Below are 22,492 nucleotides of genomic sequence, written 5' to 3'. Positions count from 1 at the left end.
GTGAAGCAGGTTGTCGCGAATGGCAAAATGACATGCTTGGCGACGCAACGTGTGAGTGCTTGATTGTGCCGACGAAACAGAAAGCAAGTCTTTGGGAGGCAATCCAATGGTCCTTGCGCTGCTCAGAAGCGACGGTGTTAAGGTCGAGCGAACAAAATTGGCTGTGGCTTAACTCAGTTATGCCTGGCTGAGCGTAGCGAGAGGTACGCTTAATGTTATTGCTTAGCTTGGTGTTTCATTTCGTCCTTGATCCGCGGCCCTGGCACAAGATGCCAAACTAGAAAACGAACCATCCTTATCTGAATGCACTCGCCTGGCCGCTTCGTACTTACGACGCTTCTCGAGGCGTGCAGCTCCTTCTTCCTCCGTCTCCAGGGATCCCTGCCTCCTCTTGGATTTGTTCCGACTACGAAGCCTGGCTTCTTTCAGTCTCTCCGACTGACTTTCCATATCTGCCGATAAATCCCACCGAGCCGCCCCATTTATATATACGATGGAACGCTGGTGGTTGCTAGGCAACGGCTCAGCTCGCGGTTTCACGGGCTCCTCCTCGGATGTCATGCCAGATAGCGTGGCGAGCGGCGCTGTCAGCTGCGGCGGTTGTTAGGCAACGGCTCAGCTCGCGGTGCGGCCACCGAACACGGCGCAACGGCAAGAATACGGCCAATGTAGCTCTCGTTACAAAACAATAAACTGGGATAGTGAGGGGCAGGCATAGGCAGGCAAGGGAGAGCGCGAGAGGGCGTCGGTGTCAGAATGCTGGCGTCCGCTGCAGTACAGCACGCAGATATTGTAGTCCTACAGGTGAAGTGCCCATCGAGCAAGATGGCCCGAGGGATCTTTCAACGACGACAGCCAACGTAGTGCATGGCGGTCCGCGACTACGTCAAATGGGCTGTCATATATAAGACCGGAAGTTAGTAAGAGCCAAGATGATGGGCAAGGATTCTTTTTTTTTGTCACAGGGTAATTTGTGTCACCTTTCGTTAGCGTACGACTTGCATAAGCGACGTATTCAGGAATCCATTGTTTGCGTTCGGCAAGAACAGCGGCGAGGCCTACGCCACAGGCATCTGTGTGCACCTCAGTAGGAGCTGTCGGGTCGTAGTGGCACCAAATTGGCGGAGGCGTTAGCAGATGACGGAGATTTCTTAAGGCCTCGTCGCACTGGGATGACCACGAAGTGAGGGGCCCGTTGCTTATGAGCAGCTTCTTCAGGGGTGATATGGCGGTGGCGAAATTGCAAATAAAGCGTCTGAAGTAAGAACACAGACCTATGAAACTACGCAATTCTTTGACGGCAGTAGGCTTAGGGAATTCGACAACGGCCCGAAGTTTGGCTGAATCGGGGAGTATCTCATCCTTGGATACGACGTAACCGAGGATTGTGAGCTGCCGAGCTGCAAGTCGGCACTTTAGGTTTAGTTGTAGTCCAGCGTTTGTTAGGCACGTCAAAACACAGCGGAGGCGTTGAAGGTGTGTTGTAAAGTCCGGCGGAAAAACAACAACGGCTGTGTTCTAATACTCGCCTAAGACGGCAAAGTAGACCGCTAATTGGACAGCGGCCATTTTAAGTCTCGTTCCAATTCTCAAGAAGGCGTCAAAGTAGACAGTTTCGCGATGACAGCATCGAAGCCAGAAACGATGCAGGCTACTCTTTTGTCCAAACAAGATGGCGGCTGAACAGGATGTATGGAAAGGTCGTCTGCGCACAAGAAAACGTAGACGTGCTTTCCTACGCCATTAATGTAAGTGACATCGTGTTTTTTTTTATAGCTTCGCAGGCGCAAAGACTTAAAATAAACAAATAATGCGTGCTTTTTTCAACTTTTTCTTGTCGCCGCGAGGTTGCATCTCGACGTAGACGCGTCTATTCGATACGTCATCCAGACGGCTCCAAACGCGTTCCATTACGTGGCCTCAAAGCTGTCTCGGCTGTCTCCTTAGCTGTCTACGTAGACAGTCTCCGATACTGGCCAGAATTGTAACACACCCAACGTCGTAAAAATAGCACAGCCATGTGTGCCACTTCAAGCCGCGCAGAACTGTGATCATCATGCACTCAAAAGTTGCGGGCGCATTACAAAGTCAAAAATGCCTAACGTTAAGTAAAGCTCTTTTTTGGGCTAGATGGTGTATTCTATAACACATAACGAGGCAGCGCTAAATAACACAGATGAAGAAAAGGATGCACAGAGGACGGGCGAAAGCTTACAACTGTATTTTCAGAACAGGAAAGTGAGCCTATATGAATACACATCAGGACAACACGTCCCATATAAATCTGATAAATAGTCTCCATGTTAGCCCTATCAGAGACCCACCCCCTTAAGCTTGTCTACCAAATGAATCGCGTCATTCATATGCGCGGATACGCAAACAAATCTAACGCGTTAGGCTCGAAAACAAACATGAAGGTTTGATACAACGACACAATGTGTGTCCACTAAACCAAACCATTTAAAAATTGCAGCTCCTCTACAAGTAAATTCACAGAAGGCATGCTTACGCATTTGTCATATTCTTAGCGATAAATTCAGCTTCAATGACCTCTCTTTCCAGTTTGTCCTTCGATCTGGACAGGAAGACTGTTTCTTCGAAAATTGGCTTGCAACCACGACAGCGCCTGCAATGAATATCGAGGTGGCCACAACTTTTGCTGCGCGTAAAGCCAAGCTGTGCTCTCGGGTACTTTCATTAACACAGCGTCCCGTCGGCCCTATGTGTACTCTTCCATAGCACAGGGGGATATTCTAAACACCTGAAGCACAATCTGTGAAGCGCTTGGCGTGTTGTTTATTACACACACTGCGCCTTTCATTGTGCATCATTGCGTGCACTTTAGGCAACTTGCATGGAGTGGTAAATGCCGTTCTAACCCCAAACTGATTGCTAACTTTCTTAACATTGTGTGAAACACGGTGAATGTAGGGCTTTACATGAAGTGGCTTGTTCTCAGCTGCAAGCTGCTTTGTTTTATTGCGATAGCAATTATATGGACACTCAAAAGCAGATTTCTGCCGTCGGCGTCGCCGTCGTCGTCGCCGTCGCCGTGAGGTTCCGTATGACGTCAATGGAGATGAAATCGTCGCCGCGCGCCGCCGAACGCTGTATGTGCGAGTGAAAGGGCGCGAGGGGCGCGCGCTTTCACGGGGAGTGAACGCACGGCGGAGAACCAACGCGCGTTCAGCGCCGTGCTCCCTTAAGGGCTGCAGAAGTAGGCGTCTCTTTCCTCCTTTACAATCACCAAATATGTAGAGCAAACGCGCCTTCTGCCGACGCACGAAAGGCCGTGGGGGAGGGGGGGAGGGGGAGGGAAGGGAGGCGACGTTTAGCTGCGGCACCAAGTGCCTATTTATATCAGAGGCTCCGGCAACAGTCACCAACGCCGCACGCATTTTGAGCGAACGCGGGCAAAACGCCCACGGCGTCGACAACAGTTCTGCGTGTTGCCGGTGCTGCTGCATGTCCAAGTTTATACAGCTGATAAAGCTAATATCATTACTCCGTATAGCTCTCTACAAATTTGCTATTGCAATTGATGCTTCGCCTTTCAGGTGAAACTGCGACAACTTTTTTTTTTGTCATTGCCTTTCAGGCTCTGCGATACACGCCCACATGAACTTAAAGGTAGAGGTGAAGGGGGCTCCTGTGAAGGGTATACTAGAGGTGAAGAGTCTACTGTGCTGTGAACGAGTACATTGAACACAGGGGAGAAGTTGCGAATGTGAGTACCGAACGATGAACGAATGTGAGTACCGAACTGAATGATGCAGATGTGAGTACCGAACATTTCAGAGATTTTGGACTTCTACTTGAACTTCACTGCTATAAGCCATGACGAGCAATACTGTGTTCAAAAGAAAGGAATATGTATAGGGTCGTTGGTTGCCCCAGTGCTCGGTGACAATTACCTTGCTTCTGTTGACCGTCGGCTTGACGCATCGCTTTCGCACCTACGTGTGTGGCGTGTACTTAGAAACGTAGGTGATTACTTAATGTTCGTTCATGCCTCTAACATTAACAATTTTGACTATAATGTTTTAGTTATAATCGACAAACTTTCCCGAGCTTCTGGGGGTCTCAACTTCACTCATGAGAAGCTAGTGAACAGCAGCCTGAAATTCCTTGATTTGCAGCTGTATTTTAATCCTGGACATGTGTGCTGGATGTACAGACCAAGAACAAGAAAGGCTCTGTTACCGTATAGAAGCGCTCATTCGAAGATTACAAAAAGGGCCATCGTGATGCTTTGTTGTCGCTCCGTACTGGAAAAATCGTGCCCGCATAAGGTAGATGAACGCCTTGTAGAGCAGATTAAGCACCTTAATAATGCTAGCTACCCTTCACCTCTACTTTTACGTTCTTGCAGCTTGGAGCTGCGAAAAAAACCACTTCATGTAATGCCCTAGATTCACCGTGTTTCACACAATGTTAAATAAAAAATTGTCGCAGTTTCACCCGACAGGCGAAGCATCAATTGCGATAGCAAATTGGTAGAGAGCTATTCGGAGTAGGGATAGTAGAGTAGTTTTATCGGCCGCATAAACTTGGACACATTCGCTTTCTAACTGAATTGACAAGCGTGGTGTCATCGCGCACAAGCAAACATGAATAGATCACACTGAATGATCGCAGACAACGACTGTCAAAACGCTGGCGCGGCCGCTGCAGCGGGCGAAGAATCGTGCGGTCTATCGCTTCAACGGAAACTGAGCGGCGAATGGACAGCGCATAAAGGTCAGAGCAGTGTGGAGACACGGCCGGGCTCGACTGGCGCGCGCGCTCGCTCGCTTCTTAAAGGCTCTGTTATACTCCGACGTTCTCGGCGCGCGGGCGGGCGGCGGTTGCGGTCGGATACGTCACGTCGGCGACACCGCGCCAGGCGCAAGTCCGGCTCTCTACAGTGCAACCACTTCCGACGTGGCGCAGCGGCCGCAGCTGGAGAAGCGCATGCGCAGTTAATTCGCAGAACGTCGCGCCATCTCTCGTGAACCCGCGAAACAATTCCATTCGCCACTCGGACCTGTGCCTGTGGAGTGTCTCCCTCGTTTCGTGCGGATACAGTGCCTAGAATATATATTCTAGGCACTGTAGTGCGGATTTCGCGCGCGTTTTCCTGTGAAGCGGCCATTTTGTACTGGCGGTGAGTAGCTGCAACGACGAGAGAGGGCGCTCGGTGCTGACGTGTTCGGCGCGGTCGGCGCGAAATGCAGGCGGCTCTATTCGGAGCCGGACGACGTCCAAGCGCGTCAGGAGCCGCCGGTCACGTCGGCGGTCAGGAGCCGTCGGACTGTAGAGGGTGGTGCACGCTTCAGCCGACGTAACGTCGCCGTGCCGCGCGCGCGCGCGCACGCTACGTCGCAGTATATCTGCCCCTTAAGAAGCGAGTGCGCGCCAGTCGAGCCCGGCCGTGGTGGAGATAAAGAGACGGTGCGGGCGACGGCCACCACAGCCAGTGCAAGCGTATTTGTTGGCACAGTATAAGCTGCTGCCCCCGTCCCTCCCGCGCTGCCTCCCCGCTTTTTATTGCGATAGCAATTATATGGACACTTCAATCGGATTTCTGCCGTCGTCGTCGCCGTGAGGTTCCCTATAGATAAAATCTGCGCCGCGCGCCGTATGCCCGAGCGGAAGCGTGCGGGGACGCGCGCTATCACGGATAGCGAAGGCACTCATCTCCCACGCGCAAGCAAGGAAGCAGGAAGCCAGCGCCGGAGGGAGCGTGGGGAGGGAGGGGGGGAGGCGCACTTTTACTCTGCCAACAACCGCGCTCGTCGCTCGCTCGCCCGCACCGTCTCTTATCTCCACACGGCTCTGACCTTTATGCGCCGTGCATTCGCCGCTCAGTTTCCGTTGAAGCTATAGACCGCACATACCTTCGCCCGCGGCGGCGTATGCGCTCGCTGCCAGCGTTTTGACAGTCGTTGTCTCCAGTCATTCAGTGTGATCTATTCATGTTTGTTTGTGCACGCTCACACCACGCTTGTTCATTCAGTTAGTAATAGTCGGGCCACATTTTACAACGCACGCTACACATGCAAAGCTGCCCAGATCGGCAGTGCAGCACTACAGGTGTGTCCCTTCGCACGCGCTGTCCACGGGAAGCGCTTCTCATCAACACCAGCGTTTCACACGCGCCTTCTCGTGGTCATCGAGTCACTCTTCATGTCGGTCTACTTACGCCGCAGCACACCTGCTTACTTAATCAGCTCATGTTTACTACAATTCATATTGCTACCAAAGCCGCTCACCTTACTTCGTATGACATTGCTGTGTTGTTATCGCATTCATTGCTTCGCCCTTAGGGCGAAACTGTGACATTTTTTTTTGCTTTCGCGTGGGAGATTGCGTTGCCAGTTCTCCTTGCGCTGGGTTGCAAGATAAGCATTTGGTGCCGTAGCACAGCGTCGCCCCGCCTCCCTCCCCTCCATACCTCCACGGCCTTTTGGGCGACAATCGTGTTTACTTTTAGCCGTGCGTTGGCTCTCCGTGATAGCGCGCGTCCCCCACGCGCTTTTACTTGCGCATACGGCGCGCGGCGACGATTTTATCGCCCTTGGAATCTATACGGAACCTCACGGCGATGGCGACGGCAGAAATCCCGTTGAAGTGTCCATATAATTGCCATCGCAATAAAAAGTTGCCAACCCGTTTGGGGTAAAACGGTTTTTAACGCTCCATGCAAGTGGATAAAGTGCGCGCAATGATGCACAAAGAAAGGCGCAGTGTGTGTAACAAACAGCACGCCAAACGCTTCACAGATTGTGCTTCAGGTGTTTACAATATCCCCCTATCCTGTGGAAGAGTAGGCATAGGTCAGACGGGGGGACGCTTTGTTAGTGAAAGGGCCCAGCGTTTCAGCGTAATGCGTTACATTTATTTGCGTATCCGTGCATATTATTGACGCGATTCATTTGGTAGACAAGCTTACGGGGGTGGCTCTCGTATAGGGCTATCATGGAAACTCTTTATCAGAGTTATATAGGACGTGTTGACCTGAAGTATATTTATATAGGCTCACTTTCCTGTTCTGAAAATACAGCTAGAAGCTGGCGCCCATCCTGTGTACATCCCTTTCTTCACCCGTGTTTTTAGCGCTGCCTCGTTATGTGTGCGCACGTTAAATTCGTATAAGCCGTCGGGTGCTACAAAAGACACGTCTTTGCCCGATCGGCGTCTGCCATGGGTGCTTGCCAATACCCTGAGTGCAGCTCTAAAGGTGAAAAGAATTCTGCACCTTGTAGACTGTCAATGGCGTCGTCTATGCACGGGAGAATGTAAACGTCCTTGTGTGTGATCTTGTTAAGGCGCCGGTAGTCGACACAGAACCGCACAGAACCATATTTCTTCGTAACGAGGACGACAGGGGATGCCCATGGACTGTTGGAAGGTCCTATCACCTCGCGGCGAAGCATGTCGTCCACTTGTTCGTTGATTACACGACGCTCTGCAGGAGATACACGATACGGGCGTTGCCGCAATGGCGGTTTCGAGCCAGTCTAGGTCTGTCCGGTCGAGGAAAGACTGTACTGTGTAGGGAAGATTGCCCTACATCGAAAGAAGAGCGAAATTCTTCTAAGAGGCACAAAAGTTGAGATCTCTGGACCGGTGTAAGGTCGTTGGCAGTAGAACAATCAAACACATCACTGGACGCTTCCTCACAGGTAGAAATAGCGGTGAGCGCACTGGAACTAGCACAGCAATGGTCATCAGGGGACGTCTATAACGTGCAAGTCTTCGATCGCTTGTACATGGCCGAGACATTCCCCTCGGAGCAGCATCACAGAGTATGGAAACGGGTTGCAAACTAAAATGATGCTGTACCCCGTTCGATGTCCACTGTCGCAAAAGCTAGCAGCAGGCCTGTCCTGGTGAGGAAGCGGTCAGATGGAGACAGTAGTGCAACAGCATCGGAGAGGCCGCTGCAGTACATGGGCACGACCGTTGACGTGTTGGGAGGAACGTGGGTGTCGTCTTGGACAAGTAGCTTCCTCGACAACGAAGTATCGTCAGTGAGCGGTAAATATAACAGCGGCGAGAGTTCCATTTCGGCCCTTGCGCAATGAATAACGGCATTGTGGCGCGAGAGGAAATCCCAGCCGAGGATAACGTCCTGAGAACACGAGGTGAGGGTGATCGATTCTATGGCGTATAGAACGTCGTCAATAACAACACGAGCAGTGCATGCAAGTCGCTAAGGGGTGGATATGCTGAGCACTGACAGTGCGGAGGGACCGTCCAGAGGAGGGTGTCGTGACTGTCCGAAGTAGGCGGCAAAGCTTAGCGTCCATAACACATACGGCGGCTCCTTTGTCCATGAGTGCAGATGCGCGAACACCTTCAACAAACACTTTGATCACGTTTGAATGAGCGCGTTAAGGACTTTCACGTTTTAACGGCGCTGGAGCCCTTGCCTCTTGGGCTGCGACGATCAGTTTCCCCCGTCCCGAGTTACGGGACGGGGTCATATCGGCGACACTGAGCGATGGCGTGGACACGGTGAACGGCGAACAGTCGGTGTCGGACGCAATGTCGGTGACATATCCGAAGGGGAGTCGTACTATGGATGGTAGAACTGGTTTCTCATGGCTGATGTGGCGCTGGGCAGCTGAACGCAATTACAATAACGAGTGACGTGACCGGCATAGCCGCACGCAAAGCATACGGGCTGGTTGTCGGAAGTATGCCACTGGTTCGCTGGGGCGGGTCCCATTCATGCAAGAGGTCGCGTTGTACAGGATGGCTGCAGATACCGCTGCATGGCGGGCGGCGGTCGACGTCTAGCCGTGAAGTCGACATAGCTAGCGTAGCTGAGTGGTGCACCGTCGGGACCTGGTGGGGCGCCGCGACGACGTCAGCGTAGCTTAGTGGCGCGGCCGCAGGAAGATGTTGATGCTGGTCTGGCAAGACCTCGGCGATTTTCTGCTCGATGACGTGGCGAAGCGTGGGCGTAACCATTCGTTGCGGGCTGCTACACATGCGGCGGAAGAGCGAATGTTATCAAGGGGAGCTCGTGTGCAACTGCCTCCCGAACGAACAGTTTCATTTCTGTAAGCAGTGCTGACTGGTCGGAGACGGCGCCCAAACCAGCAATGTGTTCATCGAGCGATGAAGGGCGGTAAACGAGCGCTGCCTTCGTAGCTCCTCGTAGCTTTGGCATAGAGTGACGATGTCAGTCACGGACGGAGGATTTTTCGCAAGTACCATGTTAAGCGCATCAACGTCGATCCCTTTCGTGACATTTCTTGTTTTGTCAGATTCCGATATCGTCGCGTACTTTTTTGCACAAGTTCAGAACATCTTCAATGTAGCTGGTAAATGATTCAACCGGCTGCTCTGCACGTTCTCGCAAAAGCGATTCCGCTCGCAGCTTGCGCACCGCATGCAGGGCGACCAAACACCGCCACTAAAGAAGTCTTGAACGAGGACCATGTCGGAAAACCGGTCTCATGGCTGCTGTACCAAAGACTGGCTAGAGCACGTGCACGGCATTTCGCACGGAAATTGAAGAAAGCCGCCGCGATAATCGAACGACGGCACTCGGTAACTAATCGGCGCTAACGTGTCGGCTGAGCAAGCGCACTTAATATTATCCTGTTCGGAACTGTAACCGACATCACTACACGGTGCTTGCGCGGAGTCATGGCCGGGCATATCGAGGATAGAGAGCAAGGAGAGGAAAGGTAAGGATGTCAACCAGACGAGCGTCCAGTTTGCTACCCTACGCTAGGGGTAAGAAAAAGGGGGCACAGAAACAGGAAAACAGGGAGAGAGTGAGTACTGAGTACACGTGGGACGATGTACAGGGACACTATAAGCGGTCTCTTAAACCGGTGCTCTTCAAGTACTGTACTAATGCACGAATCGCTTTTTGTGCCAGTGACGGGTGTAGACACGGTCCGAGTATCTTTGACTCAGAGGACAGTCTCGAGTCCAGTCGGTATAAAGTTGTCCTGAGAGAGAGGCGTTGTACGTCGTAGCGAGGACAGGTACACAATAGGTGCTCGATGGTTCCATCGCACCAACAGGATTCGCACATTGGGCTCTCGGCCATTCCCATACGATATGAGTAAGCGTTCGTGAACGCCACTCCCAGCCACATGCGGCACAGCAAGGTTGTTTCGCCACGGGAAAGGCTAGATGGCATTTGTAGCCGTAGCAAGTGGTCCAATTTATACAATCGGCAATTGAACGCGCCTGAACTCCAGAAACCTTGTGACTTTTTGCGTGAAAGATGATGAAGTTCTTGGCAGTGTCCGTCCTCGCCAAAGGTATTTAACGTGTCTGGGTGTCTTCGTGGGCAGACCAGGCAATGTCAGCAATGTCGTTGCCGACAATGCCACATTGAGCAGGAATCCACTTGAAGTCTATACTGTGCCCCGTTTCCAGAGCATGGTGGCGTACTTCCCTGATGTCGGATACCCTCTGCTCGTAAGTTCTGTGATGTAAGACAGACTTGATACTGTGAAGGGTTTCCTCACAATCACAACATATGACCCATTTCTGTGCCGGCTCTTCGGTGACTTAGGTCACAGCTGCATGGAGGGCTGCAAGTTCTGCCGACGTAGATGTAGTCAAATGTGACAATTTGAATTTAACTGCAACCTGCTTGGCTGGAACGACGAATGCGGCAGTTGAGCTTGTAGTTGCGGTTGAACCGGCGGTATATATATGTATGCAGTGATGATATGTCTGGTGCAGTAATAGGAGCGCCAGTTGCTTCAGAGCCGGCGATGGATGATTGGCCTTCTTAGTGACTCCTGGAATAGTAATATTCACTTGAGGCTGTCGCAGTTTCCACAGGGGAGATGAAGGCTTCGCCACCGGTGTATAAGATGACGGTATACACTCTTGATTGGCGCTAATCACTTTTGAAAAGGTCGCTTTAGGTCTCTCGGCTGGTAGGGAAGCTAGGTGATGGTCGGGGAACCTTGACAGATGACGAATGTGCGCGCTGAGGGAGTCGACAGCTACGTGTGTCTGGATCGTATGGTCTCTCGCGATGGCTATTCTTGCTGTGGTTGAGGCGCACCGAGGCAGCCCTACACACGTGTGTAGAACTTGACCTTATATACTCTCCACAGCGCGAATGTTCGTCTTGCATGTATTTGACAAAACTGGCAGACTGTAACGGAGAAGTCGCAGGAACAGTACCCTGTACAGCTGCAGCATAGAATGGACTGGTCTACCCCAGTTTTTCCCGCAGAGAAATTTGAAGACCTGAGCATTAGCAAATAACTTGTTCTTCAGATAGACGCTGTGAGGGGTACACGAGAGGTTGCGGTTTATGATGACACCCAGAAAGCGATGCGTCTGTGAATAGTACACAGCTTGACCGTTGACCGAAACGGAATACAATGACAATTGTTTGCGCATAAAGCCAACCAATGGGAACTTTTCAGTAGACACACTGAGGCCTTCTTTTCGTAATAAGACGCCGTCATGGTTGCCGCCCTCTGAAGCCTGGCCCGCACCTGAGGGCGAGTCACTGCAGAGGCCCAGATGGGAGTATCAAGGCTATCGTCAAAACTCCGCACCTTTTATTTGGCAGCAGCAGCCGCAACAGCAGCTCGATAAAGCACGTGCAAACCAGTCCACGGCATTTCGCACGGAAATTGAAGAAAGCAGCGGCGATCATCGAGAGACGGCGCTCGCTAACTAATCGGCGCTAACGTGACGGCTGAGCAATCGCACTTATTATCGTGTTGGGAACTGTAATCCACATCACTATATGGTGCTTGGGCGGAGGCATTGCCCGCAGTTTAAAGGCTACCGTCAAAAATATGCTGCTTTTTTGGCAGCAGCAGCCGAAACAACATCTCGATCAAGCACGTGCAAACCAGTCCGTGGCATTTCGCACGGAAATTGGAGGAAGCAGCGGCGACCATCGAACGTCGGCGCTCGCTAAGTAATCGGCGCTAACGTGTTGGCTGAGCAATTGCATTGGTCGCATATCCTGTTGTGTTGTGACCAATATCACGACGTCTTCTCATTCTTCGGAAAACGCGCAATAGCAGCAGCCCATTGAGTCGGGCTAAGCTTTATTCTGCATAAACCTCCTTTTTTATGCATTGGGAGGCTTGATTAACTACAGACGTGTCATGTTAAGGAGTATTTGCGGTTGACCACTACAGATAAGGTTTTATGGGATACATATTAAGAGTGGTACGGCTAATATGGGGTGGTACTAACACATAGAAACTATTAGTAGGAGCGAGTAGGACAGAAACCTCCCTCCTACAACGACTTTGCTTCCACGTCGCGCAAGATGTACCGCCTAGACTTGAACTAACCCTCCCAGCATTCTATCCTACTCCAAGAAGGTTTTTAGTAGTAATAAACTAACTGCAATTACCCATTTGACCACACAAAACGCAAAGTTTCGGATAGTGAAGTTCTTGGCAGTGTGAAGAACTTGGATAGTGAAGTTCTTATTTTGCACCTTGGCAGGTGCAAAATATCGCGCTTGATAAACAAAGCTCTGAAAGAGCTCGCAAAAGTGGGTGGCTGCTTGGGCAGGATGATTCTGTAGACGAGGCCTTTTTAGTGCGCAAGTCGCAGGAAGGAGGAGACGGCAGCCGCTCGCTAGAAGTGACGCACCGCATGCCCTCTGCGAGGGGGCACCACCCGCGGCACACTCTCAGATTTTCGTCATATCCCCTAACAACCAGATGCATGCGTCGGTGGCTAGGGCACTACTTGAAGGCTGCTAATAAGTAAATGAGAAAAGTACCAGCCACCCAAGTTTGCCGAAACTGCCTCGATAGCATGCACTACTCACGTATCGCCTATTAATCGCGTCGAACTTTAGGCAATAAATGCAACACGCGGTCAATGTCCACCTGGAAGATGAGCAGCCAAGTTTGGCTATGGCGCACTCACCGGCACCCCGTTCTCTCCAGGGACGCCCGGCTTGCCTGGCTCGCCACGTGGTCCCTGGAACCCCTGGCTTCCCTTGGATCCTGGGCCGCCTGCGTCACCCTGAAAATGGAAGACGGGGCGCTTGTCTAAACAAATACACACGAGCACAAATGGTATATAATGCAATAATATGCGTACAATAAAATTGCTTTGAATAAATTAGCCATAGGAACCTTTTCAGCGAATAAACATGTAAGCTTTAGGAGGAGACTTCACAATGGCGTGATACTACAATCAAAATGGAAATTGTTAGTGATCCCAAATAGTGCGCACTTGTATTTTTCTACGGCTTTTATTGATACTCTAACCATATATTAGATCATTTCCCTTCTATTACAACCCTGTTAAATAACCATTGTCAATTAGAACCTAGAGCAACAAGACCTTGTGGAATTTTCAATTTCGTTCCTCTAAGAGAGTACGTATGAAAAAAAAAAAAAACTATGTGTAAAGGAGGTGGATTTTGCGATAACACGTAACACAGACTGGTTTCTCGCGATGACAGCCAATTGTATGCACAGATCCAAAGTAAAAACTACATAGGAATGATTTAAACTGTCAACTATCACAATTGTGTACTTGATAAATTGTCTCGGAATTACAAAGTTTACATGACTTCTACGAGAGAAAGCATACTTGTGTCTTTTTGAGTGTAAACTAGTACGCGCCACGCATTTTCTGTTCTTCAAATAGGCATCATATTGTACTGTGGTTGTGATACATATCGTGTACTGCTTATAATTCACAGAAAACGGACAAGTGACGTTGCGCAATCACAAAAGAGAAACTAAGTAGCGCATTCCTCGTGATCAAAATTCATATTAAATCGAGGTAAAAAAACGAGACCCCAGGACTACAGCTAGGCAGTCACAGTGGCATGCTTGCGGTCGCCATCATATGCCTTTTTGACCATGCATAATCACTTTGGTATGTATAGTACAGTAACTAGGATGGTAGTGAGCGAAGCAGCTCGTGATAGAAAACAGTGTTGCAAAAATGATCTTGTGCCCTGCGTTGAATACAATGAAATCATGGTAACCGATTAGTCACAACAATGCCCATAAATACTCTGTTTTTCCCTCCTCTATTTCTTATTGGAATCGATTACCGGAAAGTGCTGTCAACTGTGAGACCGTGCAATCATTTACTGATCACATTCAGGATTTAGAATTTGTATGAATGATAAAACTCATGTGGTATTTGTTTCTGGAAAAGAGAAATCCAGCTGTTAATTCTTGTCTATATTACCTTTTGTTCCTTTGTCTTAACAATGTCGTGAGTGTTTTGTTCCCTTTATATATTTATGCCTGTCTGTGTGACCATGCTGTATGCAATACTCGAGTGTATTCTGTTGTACCACTCCTGCTTGGACCGCCAAGGTCTGCAGTATATTGAAATAAATAAATAAATATAGACACCATTAGGACATGGCAAATGCTCCAATGTATAAAAAGCGCTCCGGATAAATTATATTGACACGCGTCCTTATTTATCCTTTATCGGGGGACTGCATTTCAACCGCTCTGAGCTGTGCCAAATATTTCACAGTGAGTTTGCCCAACAAGTCCCGATAAGTTCTGGCGTTACATGGGCACGAATAGATTGGAAGTTAGAAGAAATCAGTCTTAACGAAAATGAACTAACGGGTTCTTATGAGATTGCAGTGAGCAGGTACTTTCATTCTGTCTTCTCGCCTGTTGAAAATGACACGGCGTCTGTGTCTTCGGATTCTACAAGCGTTTTTTAGGACAGCTTTATTTCCAAATAGGTTGTGTGATCGCCCCTCCAGAAAGTAAACATGAATTCGTCGGGCAGCCCTGATAACACGTCTAATGCTTTCATGCGGCACTACGCTGAGCCCTTCTCTTCCATTCTCACAGTTATCTTTCGTTCTTCTTTGAAAGCACGAGCCTTACCGTCTGACTGGCTGCTGGCTCGAGTTTTTGCAATCCACAAGAAAGGAGACCGATTGATCTAAGAAAATAATCAACCACTTTCTTTAGCTTCACCTTGCTGCAAATCCGAGTTTCAACATGGATTGCGCAAACATTTGTCAGCAGTCACAGTGCTGGTGTCTGCTGTTCATGAAATTGCCTTAGTTCTCGACGCGGGTGGTCAGATTGATCTAATTTTTCTCGATTTAAGAAAAGCTTTCGACTGCGTAGCCACACAGCAAATTCTGAAAGAAACTAGATGGTTTGGGCTACCTGCAACTAATTAGATAAAATGTTATTTATCGCACAGTTTGTTGCAGCACATGGCTGTTCTTCCAACTCGTTACCAGTTTCATCCGGTGTTACTCAGGGAAGGTTTTTGGCCCCATTATTTATTTTTTATGTAGACTAATGCAATAGCAACAGCTATTAATTCTGACTTCCGTATCCGCTTATTCGCTGATGACTGTTTACTTTTCAGAGAAGTGCACTGATCAATTAAGTTTAAATCACAGCCGCCTTGCAGGTTTAAGTGAATGGTGCACATCATTGTCTATGACGTTGAACTCTGAAAAAGCAGTGCTGCTTTGTGTGTCGAAGAAAAAGAAACTTATCATTTTCTTTTACTCTACTGTGATAGCCTGTTAGGGAAGTACTTGAACATAAGTACTTAGATATCACATTTCCAACGACACTTATGGTCAAAGCACATAACAAACATAGGCTCATCAGCCTCTTCCAGTCTAGGCTTTCTTAAGCACAAGTCGAGGTTGACGCTTGCTGCTGTAAAAGTCTTCGCATACAAGTCTTATGCTTTACTAAATCTGGAGTATGCCAGTGTCGTATGGGACCCTTTCTACAAGAAAGACATACAAGGACTTTAAACTGTTCAACGGTGTGTGGTTAATTTCTCTTTTATAAGTATAAAATAACCAAGTCAGCTTCTCCTATGAAGCTCCGAAATAGCATTCCTAAGTTGACATTGCGAAGGAAGGTGGCTAGGTTAAAATAATGTCATTCGATTTGTCATAGATCTTTCAATATTCATGGCCACACGTGTGCTGAACCGTTCAAGATGTGCACTCTATGTAATCGTCACGCGCACTATCTTCTCTCGTACAAGTCCCGCACCTGTCTATTCAGAAACTAATTCTTTCGCGTACAAAAAGCCAGTGGAGCACCTGTCTATTCAGAAACTCATTCTTTCGCGTACAAAAAGCCAGTGGAACTCTTTGTCCAGCGATATTTTCCAGCGATAGCCCAGCATTTTCGGGAAGTGTGCGCGAACTTTTCATCTTATTACTCATGATGATGATAATTTCTTTTCGCGAGTCTCGAAGTTATGGCCGTCACTGCGCGTTGCATAGCACAGCTTGCAACACCGACACCGCGTTCCAATGCCGACACCGCGTTCCAGGAAACCCGCTCCGTGAATTCATCTCTCTCTCGCTCTCATAGCGCGCAAAACCTCTTCACCTCGCAGAGCACGAGTGTACGAATGCGCCAGCTGTGGATGAAGACGAAGACGCTCGAACGCAACGATATGGTTCGCATAAATGCATGCTCTGCAGGCGTGGCTGTATAGCCTAGTGGTTACGACGCTCGCTTTGGGACCGGAGGCACGCGGGCTCGATTCCCGCCTCGGCAAGAAAGGTTCTTTTCTTTCTTGGCAGTTTCTTGCTACGCACCACAAATTATGGCTGGCTTAAACAGCTTCGCTGTTAAATACGCTGACATCGCTCAGCCATGTCATCGCTCAGTGCAAGACGGGCTTGCATGATTAGGAATTTAGTCTAATGTAATCGTTGACCTTATCTGTTGTGTGTCTTCTCTCGGAACCATGTGTGATGAGATTATATGCCCGGCACAAATAGTGTGGTATTTTCTGGAAAGTATGCAAGCACCAGCTATTACGCTGGAGCCTTCGACGGGTGATGTATAAAAGCCAACGCACTTTACCCGCTAATCAGATTTTCGACGATCGCCAACTGCGCTCTCTGCTATCGTTGTGCTTTGGGTGCCACTTGATTTTAGTGGCACCCAAAACTTTGTTTACCTTAAAGGCCCCATTGCAGGGTGACACGCGCGCATAAGGTGGATAATAAATTTGAAACATGGGCGAAAATAGCTTCGGCAAAATCTCTAATGGCGGGTGGCAGGCCGTTCCAGTCTTTCGCTGCTCGAATAAAAAAAACGATGCTTCATAAATGGTGGTCCGGGCTCGTGCGCGTGAAACTTAAAGCAGATGGCCTGTGCGATGAGATATGTACGAGTATGAAGGGGCCGTGAAGTACGGTAGATGATTAGGGAACTGTAGAAAAATAAACGGAAGAGAGAGGGTGGCAGCCTACCGGCAGAAAGCAAGCGTTGACAAACCTAATGCCGCTTTCAATGATGCAATGCTCATATCATATGAATATAGAGAATGAATAAACCTAGTAGCAAGACTTCGTATTGACTCGAGTGGATTTATGATGTAAGTTGGTTGCGGGTGCCAGATTGGAGATGCATACTCAAGTTTCGATCCTACAAATGATTTGTAAGTCAAAGCATTTTGCGGATGATGACGCGGATGTGGCCTAAGAAACCCTAGTGACTGAAATCCCAAGTGAAATCCCAAGCAGCTGAAATGATGTTAGGAGTGTGCAAACGCCAGGACAGATCACAAGACAGAGTGTCACACCGAGGTATTGGAATGATTGAACTGATTGTTTTCCAACATTAGCGATTGAATAGGTAAATCCGAGGCGGTTTTAGCAGCGAGAGAAGGATGGAAGTTCAGATTTGTTAGGATTTATGAATGGTTGCGCCATTCTTATTACAAGAATGGTTGCGAGTACAAGAATGGTTGCGAATGGTTGCGCCACAAAGTACAAGAATGTTTGCGCCATTCATGTGCTTTGTTAAGGTCGTTCTGGGTGGATGTGTTGGCAACGGTGCGGTAGATTACAGAATCATTCGCAAGCATAGAAATGTTACATGATACATGCACTGGTACATCAATAATATCAATTAAATAATGTCACAGTTTCGCCCTAAGGGCGAAGCAATGAATGCGATAGCAACACAGCAATGTCATACGAAGTAAGGTGAGCGGCTTTGGTAGCAATATGAATTGTAGTAAACATGAGCTGATTAAGTAAGCAGGTGTGCTGCGGCGTAAGTAGACCGACATGAAGAGAGACTCGATGACCACGAGAAGGCGCGTGTGAAACGGTGGTGTTGATGAGAAGCGCTTCCCGTGGGCAGCGCGTGCGAAGGGACACACCTGTAGCGCTGCACTGCCGATCCGGTAAGCATTGCATGTGTAGCGTGCGTTGGAAAATGTGGCCCGAATATTACAAACTGAATGAACAAGCGTGGTGTGAGCGCGTACAAACAAACACGAATAGATCACACTGAATGACTGCAGACAACGACTGTCAAAACGCTGGCAGCAAGCATACGCCGCAGCGGGCGAAGGTACGGGCGGTCTATCGCTGCAACGGAAACTGAGCGGCGAATGCACGGCGCATAAAGGTCAGAGCCGTGTGGAGATAAGAGACGGTGTGGACGAGCGACGAGCGTGGTTGTCCCCCCCCCCCCCCCCACTCCCTCCGGCGCTGGCTTCCTGCTTCCTTGCTTGCGCGTGGGAGATGAGTGCGTTCGCTATCCGTGATAGCGCGCGTCCCCGCACGCTTCCGCTCGGGCATACGGCGCGCGGCGCAGATTTTATCTATAGGGAACCTCACGGCGACGACGACGGCCACGCCGACGGCAGAAATCCGGTTGAAGTGTCCATATAATTGCTATCGCAATAAAAAAGAAGCGGTCCTAGCATGGACCACTGCCGGACGCCTGACGGTATTATTGTTAGAATAATGGTTATAAACGAAGACAAACTGAGAACGGTTAGCCCAGAATGATGCTATCCACTTTATTACAATGGGGTGTACGTTTAATAGAGATAATTTTAGAAAAAAAAAACGCTTATGAGGAACGGTGTCAAATGCGTTTGCGAAATCTGGGAATACGGAAGCAGTCAAGGTTAACATGAAGGTCACGAAGGAAGATGGCCAACTGCATTTAGCAGTACCCTTTGCGAAACCAAAGGTGGAAACATTGGTGAAAAAGACAGATTAAGTCTAAGAAATTCGTGATATGCGAGCATATGAGGTGTTCCATGATATTGCAAGGGACTCTGGTTAGTGAAATAAGACGGTAATATAATGGGGTGTCTTTGTTGCTTGATTTGAAGACTGGGACGACCTTGCCGACTTTTCAGTCAGATGGTATGATGCATGTTGAGATTTACTGCTACAACAACAAAGTTAGGTACGCAGCAAAGGACATGTTTATATTTTTAAAGTTTGCAGTAAATATCATCCACACCTGGGGACGGGCGATGTAAATTTAATGTTATCAATGATCGATGTGATGCCGTCTGCTGAGTATATAATTGGTTACATACGCGCCGTGGTGACATACGCCGTGACATGAGCCATGGTGACATACGCGCAGTTTTATTAGTAGATGTAGGAATGTTTGGAGATGAAGCCTCATTTTAAATACGGAGAAATGGTTGCGTTAGAAAGGTTAGCACACTCAATTTGGCTGACCACTTCGTCATGTGCTGATCATGTGCGCCTCTTGATGGTTTATTATTTGCGAAAATTGTCGAGGGCTGTTTGTAAGCATTTTAGGGAGTTCATCTTGAAAAAAAAATCACCGCCCCATGCACTCCGTGAAGATGGTCGAAGAGCCAAGTTGTGTTAGTTACACCGAGTGTTACGAGTGTTACATGTGCATGTGTTTCACGTGATGCAATTGCGTGAATACAAGTAAACACGCAGTACCAGCAACTTATATTACATTGAAACGTTGCGAGGCCAGAAGAGACAGCGACTTCTGACGCTACTCGACAACTGTCCAATTCTATGGTCGAAACCTGGCGAGCTGCCGCCAGAGACATCGGCTACAGTCACGGACACCACGCGCGTTCGGCGCGAACGCGAGGAGACGAGGACGGCGTTGGCATCAGCTCTGCTCGTTGCCTCATTGGTGCTGCTACATATTTGGTCTCAGTGTGTGTGTGTTTGTGTGTGCGTGTGTGTGTCTGTGTGCGCGTGTGTTTTCGTGTGAGGTTTCTCTCTGTGTTTTGCCGTGTTTTCTTTTTCGCGTGCACGTTGCGCTGACCATTTTTTGCACGCCAGTAATGAGAGCAAGCGTCGAGCCCATTCACGAGCCTACACTCGCTTGGCAGCGTCGTCGGCTACTTCGGTAGGCAGCTTCGGTAGGCAGCTTCGGTAGGCAACCCTGGGCAGACCACGCACTACTCGTGGTCTTCCCAGGGTTGTAGCTGGGGTGGAATGTGCGGAACCACTAATCCAAAGCTCCGTATATACAACCAACGCTAACGCGAACTGCTCTCACACCCCACTCCTCAGTTGACCTACTTTTTTCCTACACCGCCATAGGTTGGTCACCCAACCCCTTGCCCATGTTGAGCTCTTCCTTTCCTTTAATCTCCCGCTAGGTCACGTGACCGCTTTTTAGCGAAGCCCGACAACGGCAGCACAGGGTCCGCATAAACAGCTTCACTGTAAAACGTTCGGCAGCATGTTACACTCATGTAACACGAGAAGGCAAAAGCCTGCTGCATACTTGAAAATGGGCCGCCTCGCATCGTCACGCTGCTGTTTCCGCAGTTCGGCTTCTTCGGCTCATTTTCGGCGCTTAGCTGCGGTTTCGCGCGCTCGTACAGCGGGGTCAGACTCGCACCAACGACGTTTCTGTTTGGCTTTACGTTGCATCCTCTAAGCAGGGGAAAGCAGCACTCGTGGTCGAACACTTTACTCCCGCTGCTTCGCACGTCGCACTTCGTTTCTTGCTTGGCGAGCCTCCACGGCCGTAACCTACTTCAAAGGCCTACCACGCAATCCGCTAGGCCCCGGGCGAGCGTCTTCCATCGCCGTCTCTCTCGTTTTGCAGTCGACTGTCGCCACAACCGCCGCCGCCGCCACCGCAGCCACCGCGTGACGTCAGCGACGCAACACCAGTTTTAACAGCGGAGCTTTTAGGGGTGAAGCACCTGAGAGCCGAGCCTTGTCCCTCGTCTTCCGTTGTCCCTACGTAGCTCTGGTTTGCATGGAGACCGCTAGCGGCGCTGCGGTGCACAGGGTGCACGCCTTAGTCTCAGAAATGGTCTACGAACAACTAGACCAAATGATAATAGACGGAAATGGAAAAAATAGCCTGGGAAGCGATCATAGACGTTTAGCATTAAAGTTTGGGCGAGATACCAGCGCAGAACATGAACCAATAGCCTCAGAGTTTTTAAAAATGAATGACGAGCAAATAACAGAGATCGCAAACAACATAGAGAAGAAAATTCAGCCTTTTCCTACAGCAGTCTGGGAATATAAGGACTGGTGGAGGTTATGCAGCATGAAATAAGGCGGACACGGCAAAACAATTGTTGGATTGGAAAGAGGAAACCACGTAAGTGGTGGAACAAGGAAATTAAACAAGCTATAGAAGAGCGTAAAGAGGCATCTGGGGTTCATCGAGAAGCCAAAAATTTGGGATTACAAGAAGAAGAGGTGCTCCTTAGATTGAATACATACCGAGAAAAGAAAAGGGTTGCGAGTGAGCTCGTGCAAGAGAAAATTAAATCGCAAGTGAACGTTGGGTGCATAACATTCACAAAAGAGACAAAGGCGCCCCAAAAAGATTCTGGAACCATATAAAAGCACTCCGAGCTCCAACTAGAAACTCGCAAACGGCTATAAGGGATGAAGACGGTAACATCTATGAAGGCGATGATGCGCTGCGGTACATCACAGACGTTATCAGGCATAACTTCGGCACGAGAAAAAGCGTAGTTCAGACAACAGATCCAGCAACAACAGAGAGGCCTGAGAGATGAAAATTTAGCATAGAAAGCTTTTATTGGAAAAAGGCAGCAGAAAATGTCCCTAACAACAAGGCAGCAGGACCCGATGAAATCCCAATACAGCTAATCAAAAACCTCGGTCCAAAAAGCAAGGCACTGCTGACTAATGCCATAGAGCAAGTGATTGATCTCTCAGGCCTCTCTGTTGTTGCTGGATCTGTTGTCTGAACTACACTTTTTAACCCTAATCTATAAGTCTTTATCCACAGGCACTCTACCAAATGACTGGAAGACCGCTAAAATTATCCCTGTACACAAGTCAGGGAATAAAAATGAGCCCTCTTGAGCCCTCTAACTTTCGGCCAATCTCTCTCACAAGTACCGTGTGTAAACTACTTGAGCACATCATCCTTAAGCACATAAACGCTTAACTCGATCAAAACCACATTTTAACTCCGGTTCAGCATGGTTTCTGTCAGGGTTCATCCACAGTCACTCAACTAGTCGAATTAATACATGATGTCTCCAGAGGCATAGACAATCAAAACCAAACAGTCCTTATCTTCCTTGATTTTTCAAAAGCATTCGATCGCGTTTCACATCAGAAACTAATGTTAAAATTTGAGCACACTTTCGGAAAGTGTCCCATTAGCGATTGGATAAAGGACTACTTAACTAACCGGACACAATTCGTACAGATTAACCATACAAATTCTAAGCTAACTCAGGTTACCTCTGGTGTGCCCCAAGGCACCGTATT

At 48.9% G+C, this 22,492-nt stretch overlaps 1 protein-coding gene across 1 annotated transcript in view; it reads right to left on the bottom strand.

Annotated features, from left to right (window-relative positions):
* Nucleotides 1–22,492, bottom strand: part of LOC119455318 (collagen alpha-1(I) chain) — a 694,093-nt gene that overhangs the window by 303,991 nt on the left and 367,610 nt on the right. Inside the window, exon 18 of the mRNA XM_037716715.2 lies at nucleotides 12,886–12,984. Coding sequence (XP_037572643.2) covers nucleotides 12,886–12,984 — 99 coding nt within the window. The remainder of the gene's footprint in view (nucleotides 1–12,885; nucleotides 12,985–22,492) is intronic.

Source organism: Dermacentor silvarum, chromosome 6, assembly GCF_013339745.2.
Source record: "Dermacentor silvarum isolate Dsil-2018 chromosome 6, BIME_Dsil_1.4, whole genome shotgun sequence".
Taxonomy (NCBI): Eukaryota; Metazoa; Arthropoda; class Arachnida; order Ixodida; family Ixodidae; genus Dermacentor; species Dermacentor silvarum.
This window is presented reverse-complemented; position numbering and strand designations above follow the sequence as displayed.